The sequence below is a fragment of the Salmo trutta genome, chromosome 35 (genome assembly GCF_901001165.1).
Source record: "Salmo trutta chromosome 35, fSalTru1.1, whole genome shotgun sequence".
Classification (NCBI taxonomy): domain Eukaryota; kingdom Metazoa; phylum Chordata; class Actinopteri; order Salmoniformes; family Salmonidae; genus Salmo; species Salmo trutta.
The window spans coordinates 5,749,939-5,773,758 of record NC_042991.1 but is presented as its reverse complement, the minus strand read 5'-3'; the positions used below and the strand labels follow the sequence as shown (position 1 = coordinate 5,773,758).

The following is a 23,820-nucleotide window of genomic DNA, read 5'->3' as shown; positions in this document are numbered from 1 at the left end:
TGGAGTGAGCGAGAGAGAGAGAGATGGAGAGACAGAGAGGGAGAAACAGAGAGACAGATGGAGTGAGCGACAGAGAGAGAGATGAAGAGAGAGACAGATGGAGTGAGCGAGAGAGAGAGATGGACAGACAGAGAGACAGAGAGGGAGAGACAGATGGAGTGAGAGAGAGAGAGAGATGGAGACAGAGGGAGAGACAGATGGAGAGAGAGAGACAGATGGAGTGAGCGAGAGAAAGAGATGGAGAGACGGAGAGACAGAGAGAGAGATGGAGAGAGAGAGAGACAGAGAGAGGGAGAGACAGAGAGACAGATGGAGAGAGAGAGACAGATGGAGTGAGTGAGAGAGAGAGAGAGAGAGAGAGAGAGAGAGAGAGAGAGAGAGAGAGAGAGAGAGAGATGGAGGGAGGGAGGGAGGGAGAGAGATATAAACAACCCTCAGGTTTTAGCAGAAGGATAAATGGGTCTGATGAGAAAAGGAGCATCCTCCTCACTTCTCTCTCCTGGTCTGTTGGAGCGCCTGTGGGCCACACACACACACACACACACACACTTTGGAAAAGGTTAGATTTGCTCTCTTGGCTGTGTGTGTGCTCCTGTGGTGTTGGCCGATGCTGGTTGTCATGGTTACCTGGCATTATTCTGGGATGCACAGCCTCCGTCACCATGGAAGCCAGGCAGGCGCAAAACCCCCAGAATCCTTTACAAAGGCTTTTCTAAGGCGTGTACTACTCCTTGACCACCTTTTAACCCATATTTTTTTTATCACACCATCTACCGGTCTCTGACTCTCTCTCTCTACAACCATCACTCCCTTTCTCTTTGTATTTCTGTCTCTCCTCCCTTCCTCCCTCCTCTCTTTTACTTACCCCTGCTTTTCTCACCATCCCCCACTCTCCTCTGGCTTGTTATTTTACCTCCTTCCCACTCTCACCCCCCTGCTCTCTCTCTCTCTCTCTCTCTGATTTCCCTGCAGTTTTTTTCCAGCATGCATTTTCCCATTTTAATTCCTCTCAGATTTCCTCTTTTCTATCTGTCCCTTTATCTCTAATTCTCTCTCGTTCCATCTCTTTCTCTCTCTGTACTAATAACCTGGGTATTGATCCAGCTGTAGAAAACCGTGTCCATTTCCTGCTTAGTGGGAGTCAGCTGACACCCTGCTCTACTCCAACACACACACACACACACACACACACACACACACACACACACACACACACACACACACACACACACACACACACACACACACACACACACACACACACACACACACACACAGAGAATCACGGAGCAAAGAGGAGGGATACACACCATGCACACACACACACACACACACACACTGCTGACAAAGTGCAAGGGAAATCATCAGCCGGCAAGCTGCAAACACCACCCAGACAACTGGGAATGTGTGAGACAGACTCTCTTTCTCTCTCCCTTCTCGCCTTATCCCTCCGTCTCTTATAAGTCTCTCTCTGTTCGCTCTCTAGCCTTCTCCGCTTCTTCCCTATTTGTCTCTCTCTTTGTCTCTCCCTCATTCTCCCGATCACTGTGCTAACAGTATCCTGACTGAAGCAGTGACTGACTGCCAGGGCCTCGTCCAAATCAAACAGGAGTGAAACTATTATCCCCCCGACCACAGAGACCCATGCTGGACAGCAGTCAGAGGAAAACCACATCCAATGCTGACTTTTCCTTGGTGCCTTTTACAGTAGTACGAGACTGAACTGTGTCTGGATAACCTGTAGATGTACTAAAATCCCTCCAGCCTTCTAGCCAAGTGCTTAAAGGTACTGGTTCTCACAATTGTACCGCAGCAGGGTCCATGTATTAGAGGTGGTATTGTAAGGAATGCCAGTACTTAAGCAGTGGAAAATTCGTGGTGGTGGTTCTCTGTACTTCTACTGCAACCACTGCTTTAACCCCTGTATCTGTAACTTACTATAACCCTCACTGTAACTTACTGTAGCTACATAGCCCTCCTGCCTTGTCTGTCATTTACTGTAGCTACATAGCCCTCCTGCCTTGTCTGTAATTTACTGTAGCTACATAGCCCTCCTGCCTTGTCTGTAATTTACTGTAGCTACATAGCCCTCCTGCTTAGCTGTAATTTACTGAAGCTACATAGCCCTCCTGCCTTGTCTGTAATTTACTGTAGCTACATAGCCCTCCTGCCTTGTCTGTAATTTACTGTAGCTACATAGCCCTCCTGCCTTGTCTGTAATTTACTGTAGCTACATAGCCCTCCTGCCTTGTCTGTAATTTACTGTAGCTACATAGCCCTCCTGCCTTGTCTGTAATTTACTGTAGCTACATAGCCCTCCTGCCTTGTCTGTAATTTACTGTAGCTACATAGCCCTCCTGCCTTGTCTGTAATTTACTGTAGCTACATAGCCCTCCTGCCTTGTCTGTAATTTACTGTAGCTACATAGCCCTCCTGCTTGGTTGTAACTTACTGTAGCTACTAGGAGTGTGAACATTTAAACGTTAAAATGTTTAAACCAAGTTGGGATCCTTAACGTTAAGAAAAATCCCTAACCGAAACACAATATTTTTTTCCCACTACATAATTCAAATCACAGTGCAGTTATCATAAACCATTATTTTCCATGTTGTAGCCTAACTAGACGATATGGCTATAAAAGCCTGGGGAGAGTTGTGTCATTTTAAATAAAACCAGCCAGGAAGAGGCAAACTTTCGGCTACTTTGGTGAATGTGCAAGACAATTAAGACATTGCGAGATGCAGATCACCAAGACATATTGTCCTACCTCGCCCTGGCCTGCCTGCTCTTTCTCTCTGCTAATGACACAAGCGTGTGTTCAGTCTTCAGTCTGTTGTGTGTAGAAAATCCTAGTTTAGGAAAGAGTGATCTGCGCACAGGCAGCAGGAACGGTACGATTTACAGTTCTGGTTAGTTCCACTTCAGAAAAGGCATTACTTCACAGACAAGTCTCCAGAGAAGGTTTATTGTCGGCGTTTAAAAAGCCGTAGTGTAGTCTACCCTAACAGACAAACAAACATGCCATAGCCGAGGCGCTTTCAAGGGGCCACGTACGATTATATCTGAAAAGGGTAATCGATACAGGCGATACCGGTAACCTACTGTAATTTCAAATTATGAGACAAAAACCTACCCCGTGCTCGCAAGACCGGTCCCGTGAATAGCCTAAAATAGTATGTTAAATAACGCGATTTAGCAAGACGTATTTACTCTACCATAACAGAACAGCATAAACAACACAGCAGGACATCAATCAGCAACGTTTATTGTTGTCAGGGAAACAATAGCACGTTATATGCCAGAACAGAATATGACTGTCTGAAAGGGTACAGTCTTCTGACTCAGCACTTTTTTTAATTGTCTGAAAAGTTATCAACTATCCACATGTTACTGTAGCTGCGTTCTGTCTGTAAAGGGTTGCAGTAGATAGAACTTAATTGTCAGGCTCTACCGGTCATACACACATAATAGGACCAGTATTCTGCACTATGAATTGACGTGGAATTGTATATATTTTCCCTTAAAATTTGTTTTTGGATAACCGATCAAATAAATGTCCGTTTAAACATGAAGAAGAACTGTCCATTTGTCACATCCCTTGTAGAAACATACCCTCCTGGCCTGGCTGTGTTAAAAGCTGCTTACCAGAGGAAAACTCAGTGAGTCTGTTAAAGCTGATCTGATCATCAGTTAGAGAGGAGAAATCTGCCCAGTGATCATACACCAGATTACTACTGGGTGAAACCTGAAACCATGGACGGATGGAGGGATGGCTGACACAGTGATAAATTACTGACTGCAATGATAAAGAGGAAGAGTGTTCGGGTGGATGCGACAGCCAGACATAAACACGATAAAGATAGTGCCGAAGACTAAAAAACACTGCACAAAACATTGAGCATGTGTCTCAGAGCATTCTGCAGCCGTGACGACAGTGGCAATATCAGGGAGGGATGCTCCAACGCACCATGGGAGCTGCAAGCGTTTTACGAGGAGAAGAGAAGGAAGAGAGGAAGAGGAGGAGCAGCGGGCAGAGGGAAAGGAGAGGGCAGACGGAAAGAACAAAGAGCCCCCGGTCTCTGCCACAAACAAGCTACAGCCACAACACACACACACACACACACACACACACACACACACACACACACACACACACACACACACACACACACACACACACACACACACACACACACGGCTGCAGCCCTCAGAGACAAACACAACACAACAGCACCACTGTCATCACCCCAGTAGTCTTGGCAAGCTTCTTCACCAGGCATCAATGCCTCCTCCTCTCTTCTCTCCTCTCCTCCTTCCTCATCCCCTATCAGGACCTAGACATTGACTGCACAGCTTACACATTAACATTCTACCCCAGCCCCTCTGCACGGACAACCATTCACAGCTGGCACATAGAAACACAATGTATGGAACAGAACTGGCGTGGCTGTCCATTCCGCAGGATAAGACATGCACATTCATTCTGTACATTGGATTTCTATTCACACATCTATTTGCAATCCCATCAAGGACCCTGCTCTCTAACAGACACAGGGCTTGACTATTGGTAGCGACAAATCTCTACTGCATAGGCAAGATGATTATGAATGATGTCATTTGAGATGCAGCCAATAGTAAAGTAGATACCAGCTTGACTGTATGCTGCTCTGTCACTACGGCACATAGCAGTACAGTATTACTGCCTCCCCAGCGGCGACCTATCCAACCCAGCGTAGCGTCACAGTAACCTACCTAGTGGTACCCAGTAGCCTACCTGACTTTAAACTCCTGCGCTGTGACCTGGACCTGGGCACCCGCAGGCACAGCCTCAGTACAGTAGATCTGAGGGAAGTAGAATCGGTGAGACTGCACGTTTATATCCATGGTGCTTGCTACCTCACATCCGACGCGCAGCACAAAGCTACAGGAACGATTCAAGGGTTGATCTAGTTTCTCCGTGCCTCTTCTGGTTTTTCTTTCCTTTATCCGGGTCTGTCCGTCCAGGCTGCGGCGCGAGTTACCGGTAGAGGTCAAAGGTTAGCGATGGCATCCCAGTAGTTCCCTCTATCCGTCTCCGGACCTAACGGGGTTGCCGTGGATTCGCAGTCACAGCGACGGAGAGATACAGCCGGGCTTCCCCCTCTCTGCGGAATACACAATCCCCCCCTTTCCTCTCCTCTCTTCACTCGATCACCTCTGCTGGCTCCTCACAGACACACTAACCTATTTCCCCAGCAGCAACACAGCAATTTACAGCCGTTACACATGGAGCAAATAAATACAAAACGAAAGAACAAAGATGCTTCCAATGACAACGCCTTGAGGAAAGAAAAGGATGCAAATAAAACAACTCTTTTGGGGGTCCTTTTTCACCAAAGCATCCTTTGCCACAGCAGAGATATTTTAGATGAGGTGGGGGAGGAAACAAGGAGAGGAAATAAATTAGGAAGAGAGAAAAAAAGGGAATAAATGAACGGCGATAGAGCAGCCCTCGGAGTCTGAGAGGACTGAATGAGAGACGAGGGGAGAGCCCTTTGGGTTTTTGCCGGTCGAGTGAGCGAGCCAGAGAGCGAGAGAAGGAGAGAGAGAGAGAGAGAGAGCAGTAGAGCAAGAAAGGGTTGCGGTAGAGTGATGAGAGAGCGAGAGAGAGTGGTAGAGCGATAGAGAGAGAGAGAGAGAGTGGTAGAGCGATAGAGAGAGAGAGAGAGTGGTAGAGCGATAGAGAGAGAGAGAGAGAGAGTGGTAGAGCGATAGAGAGAGAGAGAGAGTGGTAGAGCGATAGAGAGAGAGAGAGTGGTAGAGCGATAGAGAGAGAGAGAGAGAGATTCACGGTGCTGTGAGGCGTTGCCCTCACACTGCCTCTCCTCTGCGTGTCTCACTGGATTACAGCCTCCACTTCCATCCCTCCATCCCTCTCTCCCCTCCTCCCTCTCCCCCCTCCCCTCCCAGCTGTGATATGAGCATTTGGCCGCCAGCCCCAGAGGCTGCTGGTCCTCTACTCCCCCTCCTCACATCCCTCTCTCCTCTCCTCTTCCGGCGCTCTGATTGGACGGAAACCGGGATGCGAAAGCCCGCACGGAGCGAGGGATGAGGAGAGAGCATAGTAGAGGAGAAGCGACTGTTGTTAATTCATCCGATGGCTCCCGTCGTTCTCGCGTCTAATTCGAGGTGGCATGCCAGGGTGGGGTGGAGCTACAATACGGCTGTCTCACACACACACACACACACAGTCTCACACACACGCACGCACGCACGCACACACACACACACACACACACACAGTGCATACATAGAGACACACACTGGTGGGTAAATAGAGATACCAATGCGTCTCTCGTTCAAATAAATATCTGAAGCACAGATATATGAACCGATATGGAAGTACCTCAGAGTACTGTATGCAACCTCCCATTGCCACATTTGCCATCACAAACGCTTAACAAATGAAGCGTAGCCCGTTCAGAAGGGAAACCCTGGTGCGGCTGATTACGTCAGCTGATATTACACCAATTGGGTTCACACTCTAATTCCATGCGGTCCATTCAGTCCACCAGTTGTACACACGCTTCCTCCACGCCGGAATCTCTTGCTGCCGTGTTGCTATAACTAGCGACCACACTCTGCGCTAGCTGTTTCTGATATCCCATCACCACTACCCCCCCAGCCCCCACCTGTCTGGGTTTCTTCCTTCAGGGGATCTGGTATGGCATATCGCGCTCACTAACTAGTAGTATTCTCATCTTCATATGACGCTTGGCTCTGGCAGTGAGCTACCCTGAGGGAGCAGAGATCTAACGCCAAACCACGCATAACTATATTTTCGAATGAATGGTTAAACACGTTTTCTTTCTGAACTGACCGTACTGCGTTTTTAAGAAGAAGACCCACGCTCATTTAGCTATTTCCACTGCATACTCTGTCCGTTCTGCCGACGTCGCTCACTCTGGTTGGAAGCGGAAAACGACTTCAAAAGCCTGCGGTAAAACCACGGATCACTTTTACACGTAAGTGTCCATCCATGTTCCAGAAGACCGTAGAGGTTAGATGGCATATCTGATATTACCGGAGAGAGCTCCATAATCTCATCTGCCGCTCTAATATCAAACCACCACACTAAATCCCTAGGCTGCATCTGTGCATTCACCCGAAAGATGGATTCCCATCTCTTTCTACGTCTGTCATGGGCCGTTCGATTATTATTGGTGGTTGATGCGAGTGAAGCTTTAAAGCGGAGTACAATACAGGACAGTGGGAATGTTTCTGATCGGTATCCTGGGATTCTTATAAACAGAGATACAGTATATTGAACTCAGATAGTATGAGGGCACAAGGCCAGACCCAGATGCAGACACGGGAGGCAGATGATTTGAGACTTTGTTATTTATTATATTCCAAAAGTGGTAGGTAAGAGAATGGTCGTGGACAGGGAAAAGGTCAAAACCAGTTCAGAGTCCAGGAGGTACAGGTCAAGGCAGGCAGAATGGTCAGGTAGGCGGGTACAGAGTCCAGGAAACAGGCAAGGGTCAAAACCGGGAGGACTAACAAAAGAGAATAGATAAGGCAGGAGCACGGGGAAAACCACGCTGGTTGACTTGAGCGGACAAGATGAACTGGCACAGAGAGACAGGAAACACAGGGATAAATACACTGGGGAAAATAAGTGACACCTGAAGGGGGTGGAGACAATCACAAGAACAGGTGAAACAGATCAGGGTGTGACAGACAGTGACTATTACAATGGAACCATTGGCTACCAGTCGTTATGTGCCTGTAGTACAGGGACTGGGACTGAGTCTGTTGTTGTGTCTGTGCTCTGAAGAGAAGCTCAGGTCAATTAAACAGAGAGGTTCCTGGTATAAATGTGTTGGTCTCAAGCAACACACTGATTCAGACAGAGTACAGAAGAAATACAACATTTCAACCACACTGGTCCAGGGCTGAGCCAATCCAATCCCTCTGTCAGTCTGCCATCCAGTCTCTATCTTTATTGAGATAGTAGCAGTAATATCACCCAACTAGGGCTGGGCGATATTCAGCATCATCAATACCGGTATACAGTATCATCTTTAACAATATGTTGTGACAGTGCTAAACGAAATGAAAAGTTCTATAACCTGGACTACTTCACTAGAACTTTCATTGCTCAGAAACAGAAAAAAAACTGTCAAATACCACCATACTGTCAAAAATTAGAGAAATATTGTGATATGATGTTTGACCATGTCACCCAGCCTTAATTTCAACCCTACTGGTCTGTGTCAGGTAGAGTCTTCATCAAAGCTGAGCAGACAACCTCTCTGTCCAGTCTCTGCCATCTCTGTCTTCATTGAGCTAGTAGTAATGCAACACCATTTCAACCAAGCTGAGCTGAACAGACAGTGTGCCACGGACACAGGCTGTGTCCAATCAGAACCTAGTGATCTGTGACTGCTGACACAATGAACTCTTCGTGAGGGCATTATCTAGTCTTTACTGACCATGGTGTGTGTGTGTGTGTGTGTGTGTGTGTGTGTGTGTGTGTGTGTGAGCACTAGAGTACTACTGTAGCAGTCAGACCATTCACACACCACAGGGGAGACAGCGTTCTTTTTTATATATATTTATTCTTTCCATTATTTTGGGGGGGATTCTTTTGTTCCCCACTCTATAGTCAACTAATTCAACAAATATGGCACTTTACAAAACAAAAGCAGTTCATACATTCTCATAGATCATCATATAATGTTATGATGGGGGAGATGGCCTTCTGTCCAACACAGGGAAAGGGAAAAATGGGGATACATAGTCAGTTATACAACCGAATGCATTGAACTGTCTTCCGCCAGGAGGGAAGTGCACGGCCGTGTGTGTATGTACGTGTGTACTGACAGCTGTCCCTAAGCTGATCCTTGATCAGGTTTAATGGCTCTCTCCAAGGTCAGAGACCCGACGAGCCGTGGGATTGGGCAGGAGTGACGGCTGCCGCAGCCAATCAGATCCATCGCCTCCGCTGCCAATCAACACCCTGCCACAGCTGATTTGGCGAGAGCTCTGACGGGGGGGGGCAACGTCAGGTTTAGAGCGGACGCCTTCTGCTAGTGCTGTTGAATCCCCCATGCACTGACAGAAACCTTTCCTTCCCATCTGCTTCATTCACCACCCCTGTAGTAATGGCCTTGTTCAACACTCGCAAGGCTAGCTACGCTTTATTAGTGTCACGCACGCAGTGCTATGTAACGCCCCACATGTAGAAGTGTGTGTAGCGAGTCACACTCCCTGTCATACAAACAAGCATACACGTGCATGCAAACACACGCACGCACGCACGCACACACACACACACACACACACTGTCACTGTCAATCGTAATCAAGACACAGTCACCAGAGGCGCAGGTTTACGAACACATATACTGTAGGCTACACAGCTTAAGAAATTCAACAACAGTTTTCATCATTGACTAAAGCCTCACTTCACAACAGACAAAACACCAACGGTACAAAGATAACAAAGTGTTTGTCAAGGCTGTTCTATTAGAGCTACTACCGTTTCTCAATGCACTACACAACGACACCGAACGGACAGAGGGCGGAAAAGGAGGAGAAATGTCAGCCTTACCCGTAATCATCCAACGAGTACATGGCCTCGGAGAGAAGGAGAGGAGAGGCGATTCTTAATGAGATGCAAGGAGGGAGGAGAGGATGGAGGGGAGGAAGAGGGGATACAAATCTGACAACGGTCAAGGAGGCCCAATGCCGCTCCTCTCACCCCGATTCCTGACATATACACACAGATAGAGACAGAGAGAGAGAGAGAGAGAGAGAGAGACAGAGAGACAGAGAGAGAGACAGTGACAGAGAGAGAGCGAAAGAGAGCGAGAGAGAGAGAGAGAGAGAGAGAGAGAGAGAGAGAGACAGACAGACAGACAGACAGACAGACAGACAGACAGACAGACAGACAGACAGACAGACAGACAGACAGACAGACAGACAGACAGACAGACAGACAGACAGACAGACAGACAGACAGACAGACAGAGAGAGAGAGAAAGAGAGAGAGAGAGAGAGAGAGAGACAGACACAGAGAGAGACAGAGAGAGAGAGACAGTGACAGAGAGAGACAGAGAAAGAGAGCGAGAGAGAGCGAAAGAGAGAGGAAGAGAGAGACAGAGAGAGAGCGAAAGAGAGAGACAGAGACAGAGAGAGAGGAAGGAAGTAAAGGAGAGGGAGTATAAAGATCTGTGACGTCCCCTGTCTTCTTGGGTAACTCACACATGCTCATCCTCTCAGGGGATGAACGGTCGTGGTACACACACACACTCTCTCTCTGACACAAATGCACACATAGGCCTACAGTAGAGGATGAATCACACAAGCTGATCTTTTTAATTACCACACACACTGCAGGGAGCTGGCAGATGGGATATAGGGAAAGCGTGTGTGTTTGTGTGTGTTTGTGTGTGTGAGAGAGAGACAGAGACAGAGAGAAAGAGGAGGGGTAGAGTAAAAGGGGGCTCATTTTCTCTCATTCACTAAGACTTGATTACCTCTGACTCTTCTCTGTGGATTATTCTGACACAATACACTGCAAATTTACAATGCGCTTTTACGATCAGAGTGCCAAGTTACAACGTATATTTGTAGCAAACAGAGCTAGCAGTGGAGAGATAAAAATGGCTGCATTGGACCTTTAAAGTCGCTATGCTGCATCAGTTGGGCTTTCTTTAAAAAAATTGCTAGGTAGGTAATTAAGTAATAAGGGGGTGTGGTATATGGCCAATATATCACAGCTAAGGGCTGTTCTTAAGCACGACGCAACGCAGAGTGCCTGGACACAGCCCTTAACCGTGTTATATTGGCCATATACCACAAACCCCCGAAGTGCCTTATTGCTATTATAAACTGGTTACCCACGTAATTAGAGCAGTAAAAATAAATGTTTTGTCATACATGTGCTCTCATATACCACGGCTTTCAGCCAATCAACATTCAGGGCTCAAACCACCCAGTTTATAATTAACGTTAGCTAATTAGCTAGTTAGCTAATGTTTAAGATAAGAGTGCATCAGACCGTGGGAGCCCAAACCGATCCAAATGAAGCATGCATAACCGATTCAAACTTTACAAAATCGCCAGTTCACCAACGTTTTTTACTCATATCCATTTTTTCGGCCTTCTTCTGAAAATACCTCTAATCTGTTGCGACTGAATTGGTGCGTTCTCTCCTGACTCTCCTGACTGACATTGACCTACAAGTCAGATAACAACTGTGTGCACAGTGCGGAAGACGCAGATTCTCACGCCAACGAGAGGTAGGCCTAGTGATGGGAAGTTATGCTCTTTTTACTGACTGATCTTTTGGACTCGTTCAGTCAAAAGAACGAATCTTTCGACTAATTTTGTTAATGTAAGCCAGTAATGCCCAGAGCACGCAGGACCCCCTACCGGCAAACAATGAACTGAAAATGTGAAATAGTCATGATTCTACAAGCCTCTTGCTCACATGTCGTTCGCCATAGGGGCTTGTTGGAGCTGTCATTTGTGACTGAGACTTGTAAACGTGTGCTTTAAACAACTTACATTTGTTGATTGCTAGGCATACAAATACGATTATTTCTTGATACATTTGAAACGAGGTCTAGCAGGAGCCGCAACCGGACTAGATTGTGAACGACTGTTGGCGGAATTCATTGCTTGACTGCCGTGTGGGTGATCAACACAATATCGTTGGCCGAACTGCAGCTCCCCCCCCCAAACGATCGTTCTTGAGTTCGAGTTTCTTGAGCAAAGGCTGTGTATGTTTTGGTTCTACAAAGCTGTGTCCATCATAACATTCAATAATTAATTCATTGCGTTCATTCTTGCAGAATGCGATCAATTATCAGTTCTAAATTCAGCAGGCTATCATATGAAATAGACTTTTAGAAGTGCCATCTTTCTTTTATTATTTTGGTGTGCTTTAGTATGGTTCTCAATGCACAAGCACCTTCTTCCCCAATCCTATCGATAAAATAATTGTATTAAGTCACACAAAAGTTTTACTGTACGTGAAGTTTCAATAAGTTTAAATAATAACATTTGTTATTACAAAATGTGTAATGTGATAGGTATTTTAACATGACACATTTATTTACACAAAAAAATATATTTTTAGATTTTATCAGTCACTTTTCAAAAATGTCACATTTATTTTACCAGGTAGGCAAAGTTGAGAACAAGTTCTCATTTACAATTGCGACCTGGCCAAGATAAAGCAAAGCAGTTCAACACATACAACAACACAGAGTTACACATGGAGTAAAACAAACATACAGTCAATAATACAGTAGAAAAATAAGTCTATATACAATGTGAGCAAATGAGGTGAGATAAGGGAGGTAAAGGCAAAAAAGGCCATGGTGGTAAAGTAAATACAATATAGCAAGTAAAACACTGGAAAGGTAGATTTGCAGTGGAAGAAAGTGCAAAGTAGAAATAGAAATAATGGGGTGCAAAGGAGCAAAATAAATAAATTAATAAATACAGTAGGGGAAGAGGTAGTTGTTTGGGCTAAATTATAGATGGGCTATGTACAGGTGCAGTGATCTGTGAGCTGCTCTGACAGCTGGTGCTTAAAGCTAGTGAGGGAGATAAGTGTTTCCAGTTTCAGAGATTTTTGTAGTTTGTTCCAGTCATTGGCAGCAGAGAACTGGAAGGAAGGAAAACGAAGGGGATGATGATGCAATCTTTGCAAGAGGGAGTGTAATCTAATTTTATTGGTCCTCAAACTCATGGCTCAGACACTTCATACAGGATAAATTGAGTTAGCCCATTGGGTTAGCCTGCCCTGGAGAAGGTTAGTTCTGAAGGATTCATTGACATAGAAATGTCCCTGGCTACAAAGTGAGCCACTTTCGTGGTACCGGTTATTCCGAGTTGAACTCAGAGTTGACCAAAGTTACCTCGCTAACTCCTCAAACCTGATTTGTAGTATAGAGCTCAGCGGTCCCGGTTGTTGTCAGCTCGAACGTTGTCATTAAAACCTTGATTGATTGGTTGACAAGATGAACTCCGCTCATTGATCAACCGTGCGCAGCGGCCACTCAAGACTTCAGCTAATTTATCTGCTTGCGTTTTTGCAGCCCGTCACCCTACCCCCATTGAGTCTATGAGACCGTTGCTTACCGCGGCCTGTCTGTAAACGCCTTTAATCCTGCTGTAGGACTCGTTGCGGCCAGCACAAGCAGGTCAAACAAACGACTAAAACGAAAAACAAAAACAAATCATGGCTCTCGAGTCAGTAAAAAGACTCGTTCAAAAAGAAAGAACCGTTTGCGAACTGCTCATCACTAAGCCTGGCCTACCCTATTCTAATATTCGTAGGCTACATCTGCGTGGCACCATGAGCATTCAGATGTTTGTAAAACAGCTTTTGCGATATTAAATCATATACTTTATTAATTGAGGGACAACCAATGTAACTTGCTTGGTCATTGTTACCAAATGCGCTGTAGAAAATAAATCATGTTTTACCGGCGGAGCTGTAACCCCCCCTAATCTGATAGTAGTAGATTATGCGTCTGCCCTATGGCTCAGCTCACATCAAATCAAATCAAATTGTTTTGGTCACATACACATGGTTAGCAGATGTTATTGCGAGTATAGCAAAATGTACATACTAAATGACAAAGCAAAAACAGTTTTTATAAAGACTCTTTACACAGTACTTTGTTTAAGCACATTTGGCAGCGATTACAGCCTCGAGACTTCTTGGGTATGACACTACAAGCTTGCCTTTTGCCTTTTGGCAAACTCCAACTGGGCTGTCATGTGCCTTTTACTGGGGAGTGGATTCCATCTGGCCACTCTACCATAAAGGCCTGATTGGTTGAGTGCTGCAGAGATGTTTGTCCTTCTGGAAGATTTCCACATCTCCACAGAGGAACTCTGGAGCCCTATCAGAGTGACCATTTGGTTCTTGGTCACCTCCCTGACCAGGGCCCTCTCCCCCGATTGCTGTTTGACATTCAATGCTGCAAAAAAAATTGATACCCTTCCCCAGATCTGTGCCTCAACACAATCCTGTGTCGGAGCTCTATGGACAATTCCTTCAACCTAATGGCTTGGTTTTTGCTCTGACATGCACTGTCAACTGTGGGACCTTATATAGACAGGTGTGTGCCTTTCCAAACTGTTTATGCTTTTTCATTATAGGGTATTGTGTGAAGGTGTCTGAATACTTACCGAATACACTGCAGGTCCAGGCCACTAGTTCAACTAACTCTTACAGTCTCACGTCAAAATTAGACGTTCATCCGTTTTTCATCCATGCATTATTTCTGACATCTTAAGATTAGGTATTAACTCTGAATGGTTAAGGTAAGGGTTAAGGTTTGGGATATGCTTAAAACAAAAATCGCAAAAAAGACTTCCTATCGCTGGATTTGAACATGCAACCTTTGGCACCAGAAACAGATGCTTACAACCATCCTCCACCCCCCTCCACAGGACCCTAGCAAAACCCGAAACCTACTTGAAGGTAACAGCACTCACTGTTGCACCTAGTGGCCAATTTCCACATCGTCTCCAGACGTCCCCTGACATGGATGGACGTCGAATACTGACTTGTATCACAGGGTGACCTGGCTGAGTTTCAAAGTATCTTCAACCTCAATGTATGATTCAAACCTTGATTGGCAAACAAAGATTTTTGCAATTATTCCCACCTCTCTCTCTATTGTCTCTAGTAGCCTACTCTCTCTCTGGTGCACAGAGTAGTAGGGGCTGCCATGGAACTAGAATGACAGTAAATTGAATTATATCGGGTGGTCACCCCTAGCCCAGCAGAACCAGCACACATATGGGTCACACGCCACCAACAACACACGCCAACACACATCAACCCAAATCAATACGCATCGAGCCAGATCGATGGCCCACACGCTTTCAGTGCTTAATGAAATGTCCTAATTCACTCACTAGGAGATTTAAGTGCATCCGTTATCGACACTATATGACCAAAAGTATGTGGACACCTGCTCATCGAACATCTCATTCCAATATCATGGGCATTAATATGGAGTTGGTCCCCCCTTTGCTGCTATAACAGCCTCCACTCTTCTGGGAAGACTTTCCACTAGATGTTGGAACATTGCTACGGGGACTTGCTTCCATTCTGCCACAAGAGCTTTAGTGAGATCGGGCACTGATGTTGGGCAATTAGGCCTGGCTCGCAGTCGGCGTTCCAATTCATCCCAAAGGTGTGCGATGGGGTTGAGGTCAGGGTTCTGTGCAGGCCATTCAAGTTCTTCCACACCGATCTCGACAAACCATTTCTGTATGGACCTCGCTTTATGCACGGTGGAATTGTCATGCTGAAACAGGAAAGGGCCTTCCCCAAACTATTGCCACAATGTTGGAAGCACAGAATCATCTAGAATTAAGATTTCCCTTCACTGGAACTAAGGGGCCTAGCCCGAACCATGAAAAACAGCCCCAGACCATTATTCCTCCTCCACCAAACTTAACAGTTGGCACTATGCATTCAGGCAGGTAACGTTCTCCAAATCCAGATTCGTCAGTCGGACTGCCAGATGGCGAAGCGTGCTTCATCACTCCAGAGAACGCTTTTCCAAGATAGAAAACAGCTCTTGAATCAGACTATTGTTTCAGGGATACTATGGTTGGTGCATGTGAGTTTGTGTCCTAATGTTTTTTATATGTTTTATCATGTGTTGGTCATTGTTGCGTGTCCTGTCATTGTAAATCATTCATGATGCATGCTGTGATAAAACAATTTCCTAAATAGGAATTAATAAACTAATACTCTACTCTACTCTCACTGTTCGGCGGTCCCGTTCTGTGAGCTTGTGTGGCCTACCACTTCGCGGCTGAGCTGTTGTTGCTCCTAGACATTTCCACTTCACAATAACAGCACTTTCAGTTGACCCGGGCAGCTCTAGCAGGACAGAAATTTGACAAACTGACTTGTTGGAAAGGTGGCATCCTATGATGGTGCAACGTTGAAAGTCACTGAGCTGTTCAGTAAGGCCATTCTACTGCCAATGTTTGTCTATGGAGATCGAATGGCCGAGCGCTCAATTTTCTACACCTGTCAGCAACGGTTGTGGCTGAAATAGCCAAATCCACACATTTTAAGGGCTTTCCACATACTTTTGTATATATAGTCTAGAAATAAACTACAGCTAGCCAGAAGTGCTATGCTATGAATGGGACCTGCTGGAGAAAAAGAAATGGCCTAAACTTCTGTTTTACAGTATATGTACAGCATACCGACACCGGCTCCACTTCCTCCAATCTGGTTCTTCTAAACTCCTTCGGTGTTACCAGCAGACGTGACGAATGAGTCTCTCTGCTCGTTAGTCTCTTGTTAGTGGTCGGTTTACTGTCTCCTCATTAAAGGATTTAACTGAGCCGTGTCAGAGCAGCAAATGAACACGAGATCACACTGCTGCTGGATGATCACAGTCCCAGTACAGACAATCAATCAGCAATTAACAGGAGACAGTAATATCATCACACAGAGAAAGAGAGAGGGGGGGGGGGACTCTATATTCGTAGCAATGAGAGAGTACTATCTGATGTATTGTCTCTATTGGTGTGACTTTGTGGAGCTCATGAATTGCTGAGAAAAGAGTGACAAATCAACTTGAAACATGAATTTGAACACACAGGAAACCAAATAAAACAGAACGAGACACACACGTACACACACATCATGCCATGCGAACAGGCTTAAACCGTGCTTACTGTCAACGTACAAACATATGTCCCCCAAACATCCACTCACACACATTCTGAGAGACCCCAATGTGGGAATAGTTTGGGGATTTAAAAAGACACTCCTAATCTAATCCAGATCGCAGCAGTAGTAGAAGACTGCAGGACAACTGGCAGCCCAATGATTTCCCGCAGGATGCACACTAACCAACCTGCTACTGACTGACAGACCGCTGGAAACTCTCACTGTTCACCTGCTAATACACTTAACTACCCTGAATGGCAAATAGATTTAGTGATTGCATTTAATCCAGACCCTCACAGGCGAAATACACTTAATACTACTCTAACTGATCACCTGCTAATAGGATTAACGTGTAATAAGATGACTGGGGCACACACCGTAAAGGGGTTACTGGGAGTTTAACAGTAGCTTACAGGCAGCTAGTGGCAAGTAAAATTCTGTATTTCATATTACAGTACACCTACATATAAATATAAAAAATATAAATATGGTAATATAAAATACGGTATCAAAACAACTACTGTGTAATGACACACAGCACAATACCGTAAAATTGACTTTCCATGAAAAATTTCTATTCAAATGGACAAATTAACTTTCCGTTCTCGGGAACATGATGGTGTTCTCCGTTTTGCTCTACGACCCCCACAAGTGTCACGGGACTTGTCTGACACACCTACTCATTCAAGTTTTTTTTTCAGTTTTGACTATTTTCTACATTGTAGAATAATAGTGAAGGCATGAAAACTATGAAACAACACATATGGAATCACGTAGTAAGCAAAAAAGTGTTAAACAAATTTGACAAATTTGAGATTCTTCAAAGTAGCCACCTGCTTTGCACACTCTTGGAATTCTCTCAACCAGCTTCATGAGGTAGTCACCTGGAGTGCATTTCAAATAACAGGGGTGCCTTGTTAAATGTTAATTTGTGGAATTTCTTTACTTCTTAATGTGTTTGAGCCAATCAGTTGTGTTGTGACAAGGTAGGGATGGTATACAGAAGATAGTATGGACTTGATCCAAATAGGGCTATGTCAAGAACAGTGTCAAGAACAAATAAGCAAAGAAAAATTACAGTCCATCATGACTTTAAGACATGAAGGTCAGTCAATACGGACAATTTCAAGAACCTTTAAAGTTTCTTCAAGTGTAGTCGCAAAAACCATCAAGCGCTATGATGAAACTGGCTCTCATGAGGACCGCCACAGGAAAGGAAGACCCAGAGTTAGGATAAGTTCTAAGTTCATTAGAGTTCACAGCCCCAGAAATTGTAGCCCAAATAAATTATTCACAGAGTTCAAGTAACAGACACATCTCGCCTCCCTCTAAAAACCCATTTGAGAAGGTCAGAGGGGAAGGACCTTGTACCTTCTCCAATACAGTTGCCATACAATATACATGGAAACCACTACTAAAGGACACCAATAATAAGAAGAGACTTGCTTGGGCCAAGAAACACGAGCAATGGACATTGGACCGGTGATCTCTGCATTGTGTGGTTCCCACCATGAAGCATGGAGGAGGTGGTGTAATGGTGTGGGGGTGCTTTGCTGGTGACACTCTCTGTGATTTATTTAGAATTCAAAGCACCCTTAACCAGCATGGCTACCACAGCATTCTGCAGTGATATACCATCCTATCTGGTTTGCACTTAGTGGGACTATCATTTGTTTTTCAACAGGACAATGACCCAACGCACCTCCAGGCTGTGTAAGAGCTATTTGATCAAGAAGGAGAGTGATGGAGTGTTGCATCAGATGACTTGGCCTCCACAATCACCCGACCTCAACCCAATTGAGATGGTTTGAGATGAGTTGGACATCAGAGTGAAGGAAAAGCAGCCAACAAGTGCTCAGCATATGTGGGAACTCCTTCAAGACTGTTGGAAAAGCATTCCAGGAGAAGCTGGTAGAGGAAATGCCAAGAGTGTACAAAGCTGTCATCAAGGCAAAGGGTGGCTACTTTGAGGAATCTAAAATCTAAAATATATTTTGATTTGTTTAACACTTTTTTTTATTCCATATGTGCTATTTCATAGTTTTGATGTCTTCATATTATTCTACTGTCACGTCCTGACCAGCAGAGGGATTGTATTGTATCAGTTGTGGTCAGGATGTGGCAGGTTGTTTGTATGTTAAGGGTTTGTGTTGGGGATGGGACTCCCAATTGAAGGCAGGTGTGTTGAGTTGCCTTTGATTGGGAGTCCTATATAGAAGGGTGTGTTTTTCTTTGGGATTGTGGGTAGTTGTTTGTGATCACTGCTTGTTTAGCCTGTCACACTGTTGCCGTCGTGAGTATTGCTTTTGTTGGTTTTCATGTGGATGCTTTACTTGTTTTTCATCAATAAACATGAGTATCCACATTCCCGCTGCGCCTTGGTCCATTCCTAACGACGGTCGTTACATATACAATGTAGAAAATAGGAAAAATAAAGAAAAACCCTTGAACGAGTAGGTGTGTCCAAAATTTTGACTGGTACTGTATTTCTTTTAATATACCTAAAGGGGTCCTAAAATTCCAAATAAAAAATATCCGTAGTATGACCATCTTAAAAAATTCCATATGTCTGTTTAGACCCACCCCCATTCACTATGTTAATGAGCCAGAAACAACAATATATGTTCAATTAAGCAAAACCCCATTCACTTGGGGTTAGTCTGATCAAATAGAAAACTCCATCAGCGATTTGAAATTCATCATTAACGTAACTAAACACAGGTCACTGTGTGTGAACCAACAGTGAAAACAGCTTTTAGTCCAGTGTAGGCTGACTCTGCATGGAAACAGTGTCTGCATTCCAAATCACACCCTATTACCTATTTACCCATATATAGGGAATAGGGTGCCATTTGGGATGATATGGGCCATGGGCAAAAGTTGTACACTCGGTTATACAGGGTGGTATTGGGATGCAACCAGTGAAGTTCTGAGTCTGTAACCTTGACTAATGTATGCTTGACCTTTAGAGATGACTTCATCTGGTTAAAAAATCAATGGTCACTAGGTCACTGTTGGAGAGACCAACAATCACTTACACAGCATGGAGGCTCACGTGTTGAAATTTGGTCACAGTACACAGACACGGGCACAATCAACCAAGAATGTACATGAAAGCAAAACACACAAACAAACACACAAACAAACACATATACACATACTCACGCACACAGACACGCACGCACGCACGCACACACGCATACACACGCACACACACGCACACACGCACACGCACACACACACGCGCGCACACACACACAACTAAACCAATACAAATGAATGGTTGAACCACAGTCAACGATGCCACCTACAGTACAGCTCTATAACCGTATACATGAACATCTTTTAATCCCCAGACAGAACTGGGTGACAGACACAGACATTATATAACCACTGTAGTCAATCAGTTGGGGTTAGCTTAGGTTAGCGTAGGGCACAGTAAGGGTTAGAGCGAACAGAAACAGTTGATGAAACGTGTCTGTAGGGTACAGTATATACCAGTGTTTCCCAACCCTGGACCGTGAGTACCCCCAACACTACAGTTTCATTGTAGCCCTGGACAAACACACCTCATTCAACTCATTGAGGGCTTGATGATTAGTTGACAAGTTGAATGGGGTGTGCTTGTCTGGGGTTACAATAAATATGGGCACTGCTGGGGATACTGGAGGACCAGGGTTGAGAAACACTGGTACATGGCATGCTCTCTAGGCCAGGGTGGCAGGGAGGGGAGAGGGTAAAGGAGAGATAGGAGACAGCATGGAGAATCAGAGAGGAGGCAGGGATGGGAAACACTGGTACATGGCATGCTCTCTAGGCCAGGGTGGCAGGGAAGGGGAGAGGGTAAAGGAGAGATAGGAGACAGCATGGAGAATCAGAGAGGAGGCAGGGATGGGAAAAGGAGGAGGCGATGGGGATGAGGGAGTATGGACTGTATAGACAATGGAGGACGGGGAAGAGTAAGCTGGAGGCTTGGGTGAAAAAAAGGGAGACAGCAGAAAAGGTGGGGAGGGGGCAGGGAATACTGCCCTGTGGGCATAAAGGGTACTGGCTGACCGTGGGCACTTTTGGCACATTCCCACTCTGACCTTGGGAGATGCAGCCTATAAACACGTTGTACATATGCACATACACAAAGAGAGAGAGAGAGAGAGAGAGAGAGAGAGGAGAGAGAGAGTGGTCACACAAACACTGCCAATGACAATTAGCCTCAACCTGGGGTTTCTCTGCCTGCAGCAGACCTGTGTCACCACAGAGCGACAGTAAAGCCTTCTTGGATTGGTCTCGGTTCAGCGTAGCACTATAGTAAGTTCTGATTGGGTGGATGATCTGATCGGCCCCACCTCCACCAGATTGTCCAGGAAGAACTGTCCCTATTGGTTAGGGTGGTTGTGCTCGCCCATGAAGTGTGAGGTGTGGGATTCGATAGAACAACTGGGTTCTGGGTATGGCTCAGTGAGATTGAAGGGGGAATAGTGTAAATGCTTTTGAAACAGTGGGAGGTGCTGGTCATGAAACAGAGAAGACAATCAATACTCAATACTATCAATACAATTGTAACAGTTTTGCTTCCGTCCCTCTCCTCGCCCCTACCTGGGCTCGAACCAGGGACCCTCTGTACACCTCAACAACTGCTTCCCACGAAGCATCGTTGCCCATCGCTCCACAAAAGCCGCGGCCCTTGCAGAGCAAGGGAAACAACTACCTCAAGGTCTCAGAGCGAGTGACGTCACCGATTGAAATGCTATTAGCGCTCACCACGCTAACTAGCTAGCCATTTGACATCGGTTACACCTGACACAAAGAGGGGAAAGCATTCCTTCCCTGTGTTGGAAGTAAACACTGATCACATACCAGTCAACCTGCGTCCCTGTGCGTTCATTTGTTTTAATTAATCCTTTTTAGATCAGGAAAATACCCTTGAGGTTAGAAGCCTCTTGTGTGTGTGTGTGTGTGTGTGTGTGTGTGTGTGTGTGTGTGTGTGTGTGTGTGTGTGTGTGTGTGTGTGTGTGTGTGTGTGTGTGTGTGTGTTCACCTGAGAATGTTGCTGGACCTCTAGGCCTGATGTCTCAATTGTACCTGGTTGAGATATGGAGTTTTAGATACAGGCTTCGATGGATGGCCTGATTGAATTCAATTTGTAAGTTGTTTTTGGTCATGTGAAATCCAATGAGTTGATGTTGTGATTAGAAGAATGTGCCCTATAATCCATAAAAGCCCATAGAATCAGAATCATAGAATGGAAATTCCAATTCCATGCCACTCTAATTCCGCAACCATTTATAATCCAGATTGTTTTTGTTGTTGAATGGAATGAATTATATGTCTATGTTATGACCACCACTTATAACCATGTTACACATGAGGCACGTGTAGTGTGGTTTCTATGACAACAGATCCCTTCCCTCTGCAGACCACACCCTCGGTGACACATCACAGAGATGGGATGGGAGAACGAGCCGAGGACTGGAGACGTTTGCTTGCGTGTTTCAACAACGCTTTCTCTCCTGTCCATGAAATGATAGAAACCGTGCATGCCTTTGCTCGTTGCTGTTCGACACTGATCAGATTCATTCACCCCTGTTCACAGGGAGAATTCACAGCTACACTGTGCTGCCCCACCTCACAGGCCCAAATAGGCCTACAGTACAGGTAGCCTAGCCGCCGGTCATCCTAAAAACGCACATTTTATAATAAAAGCCTGGATATAATAACGACATACATGTTGCCTCGACAGCACGAATAAAACGGTATACTATTCATTTGGGTATTTTCGTCTTATCCGACTACAGGCTTTCCCTTGGAATCCAATAAAATGCGCCCTCGAATCTCATCCAGCCGTGCAGCCGCAGCCTGTGTGTGTCGTTCATTGTGCGTTAATAACGCGGACGGTCTGAATCAAAAAGCAAGCGCATGCTTTTGCTTACCTCATCTTCCTCTCCTCTCCACCGTAGTGATAAACGAAGAACGACCTGTAGCCTATTGTCTTTATCCCTTTCCGGACGATTCTCTCAGTCCAGAATATAGGCGATGCGAATGTTCTAGGATTTATTATCTAGCTATTAATAATAGCCAAGGGTACGCCGATGGTACGAAGCCTGCCGGGGATGTGCAGCGCAAGCAGATGCTGGAAAGGCGACAGCGTGGGGAAAATGCTACAAACGGATGCCACAGTTTTCAGTCTGTTTTATTTAAAGCGAATCTCTCTCTAGTCCCTTTTGAGGTGGTGCGGGTATTCTCGGTGCCATCTTTCAGATCGCTACGGAGAGCTGTCCTGACGAGAGACTGGTCGGTCTGGCTGACAGCGGTTTCTGAGGTGCCATCTTCCCTTCCTCCAGCACTGGGAGCGTGGACGCGCGGGAGGGAGGGATAGGGGTAGAGAGAGAGAATATATATATATATATATATATATATATATATATATATATATATATATATATATATATATATATAGTATTTCCTGGATGTTATAGCACCCTTGGCTCTATACATAGGCCTACATCTGTTTCAGCTACTGTAAGTAACAATTATACATTTTTTTAAAGATCCTATTTTGAAGTGTGACCACTAAGCCTGTGACCCTGTCAACACCACCAGGTAATAAGGTACCAGGTCTTGCACTTAATGAAATAGTAGGCCTCCATGATGATAGGATTTGGATTTCCCTGTCCTATCCATCCTTTTGAGCCCATATCAGTTGTCTACACTACAGGTGTGATGGCCAGCTGTTTGCCTGTTCCTCTCTGACAGGTAGGCCTAAACAGATGGGGTTATAAGGTAAAAAGTCGAGTCCTTTAGTTGTGTAGGTGACGCGGTTTTGCATGCAGGCAAAGTGCAGGGCCAAGGATAACATCAACGGGACGATGGCTGAATCAACTACCGTAAACTAGCATACCTAATTTTATGTTTTCACTGAGTGTTGGATGGCATAAATCTAGCATTCTGATCCTCATGTATGCCTAGGCTGACAGTTTCTGCAGAGTTTCTGTGCCACTATGTATCTCCACAAGAGGGTGCTGCTAACACACACACACACACACACACAGTAGAACTCAAAACACCATGGACATATCTTGTAATAATACTGTGAATTGTTAT

At 45.2% G+C, this 23,820-nt stretch overlaps 1 protein-coding gene across 6 annotated transcripts in view; it reads right to left on the bottom strand.

Moving 5' to 3' along the window:
- The window catches only part of LOC115174494 (ena/VASP-like protein), a 67,129-nt gene extending 44,069 nt beyond the window's left edge, over nt 1-23,060 (bottom strand). For 4 of the 6 annotated variants that reach the window (XM_029733082.1, XM_029733083.1, XM_029733084.1 and 1 more), the window contains exon 1: nt 4,775-5,546. In XM_029733082.1, the coding sequence (XP_029588942.1) occupies nt 4,775-4,884 (110 nt within the window). In that variant the 5' untranslated portion in view covers nt 4,885-5,546. Of the gene's footprint in view, nt 1-4,774; nt 5,547-9,597; nt 9,636-22,649 lie in introns of those variants that run through there. The other 2 variants (XM_029733087.1, XM_029733086.1) reach the window with 2 other exon arrangements.
- Between the last annotated feature and the right edge of the window lie 760 nt (nt 23,061-23,820).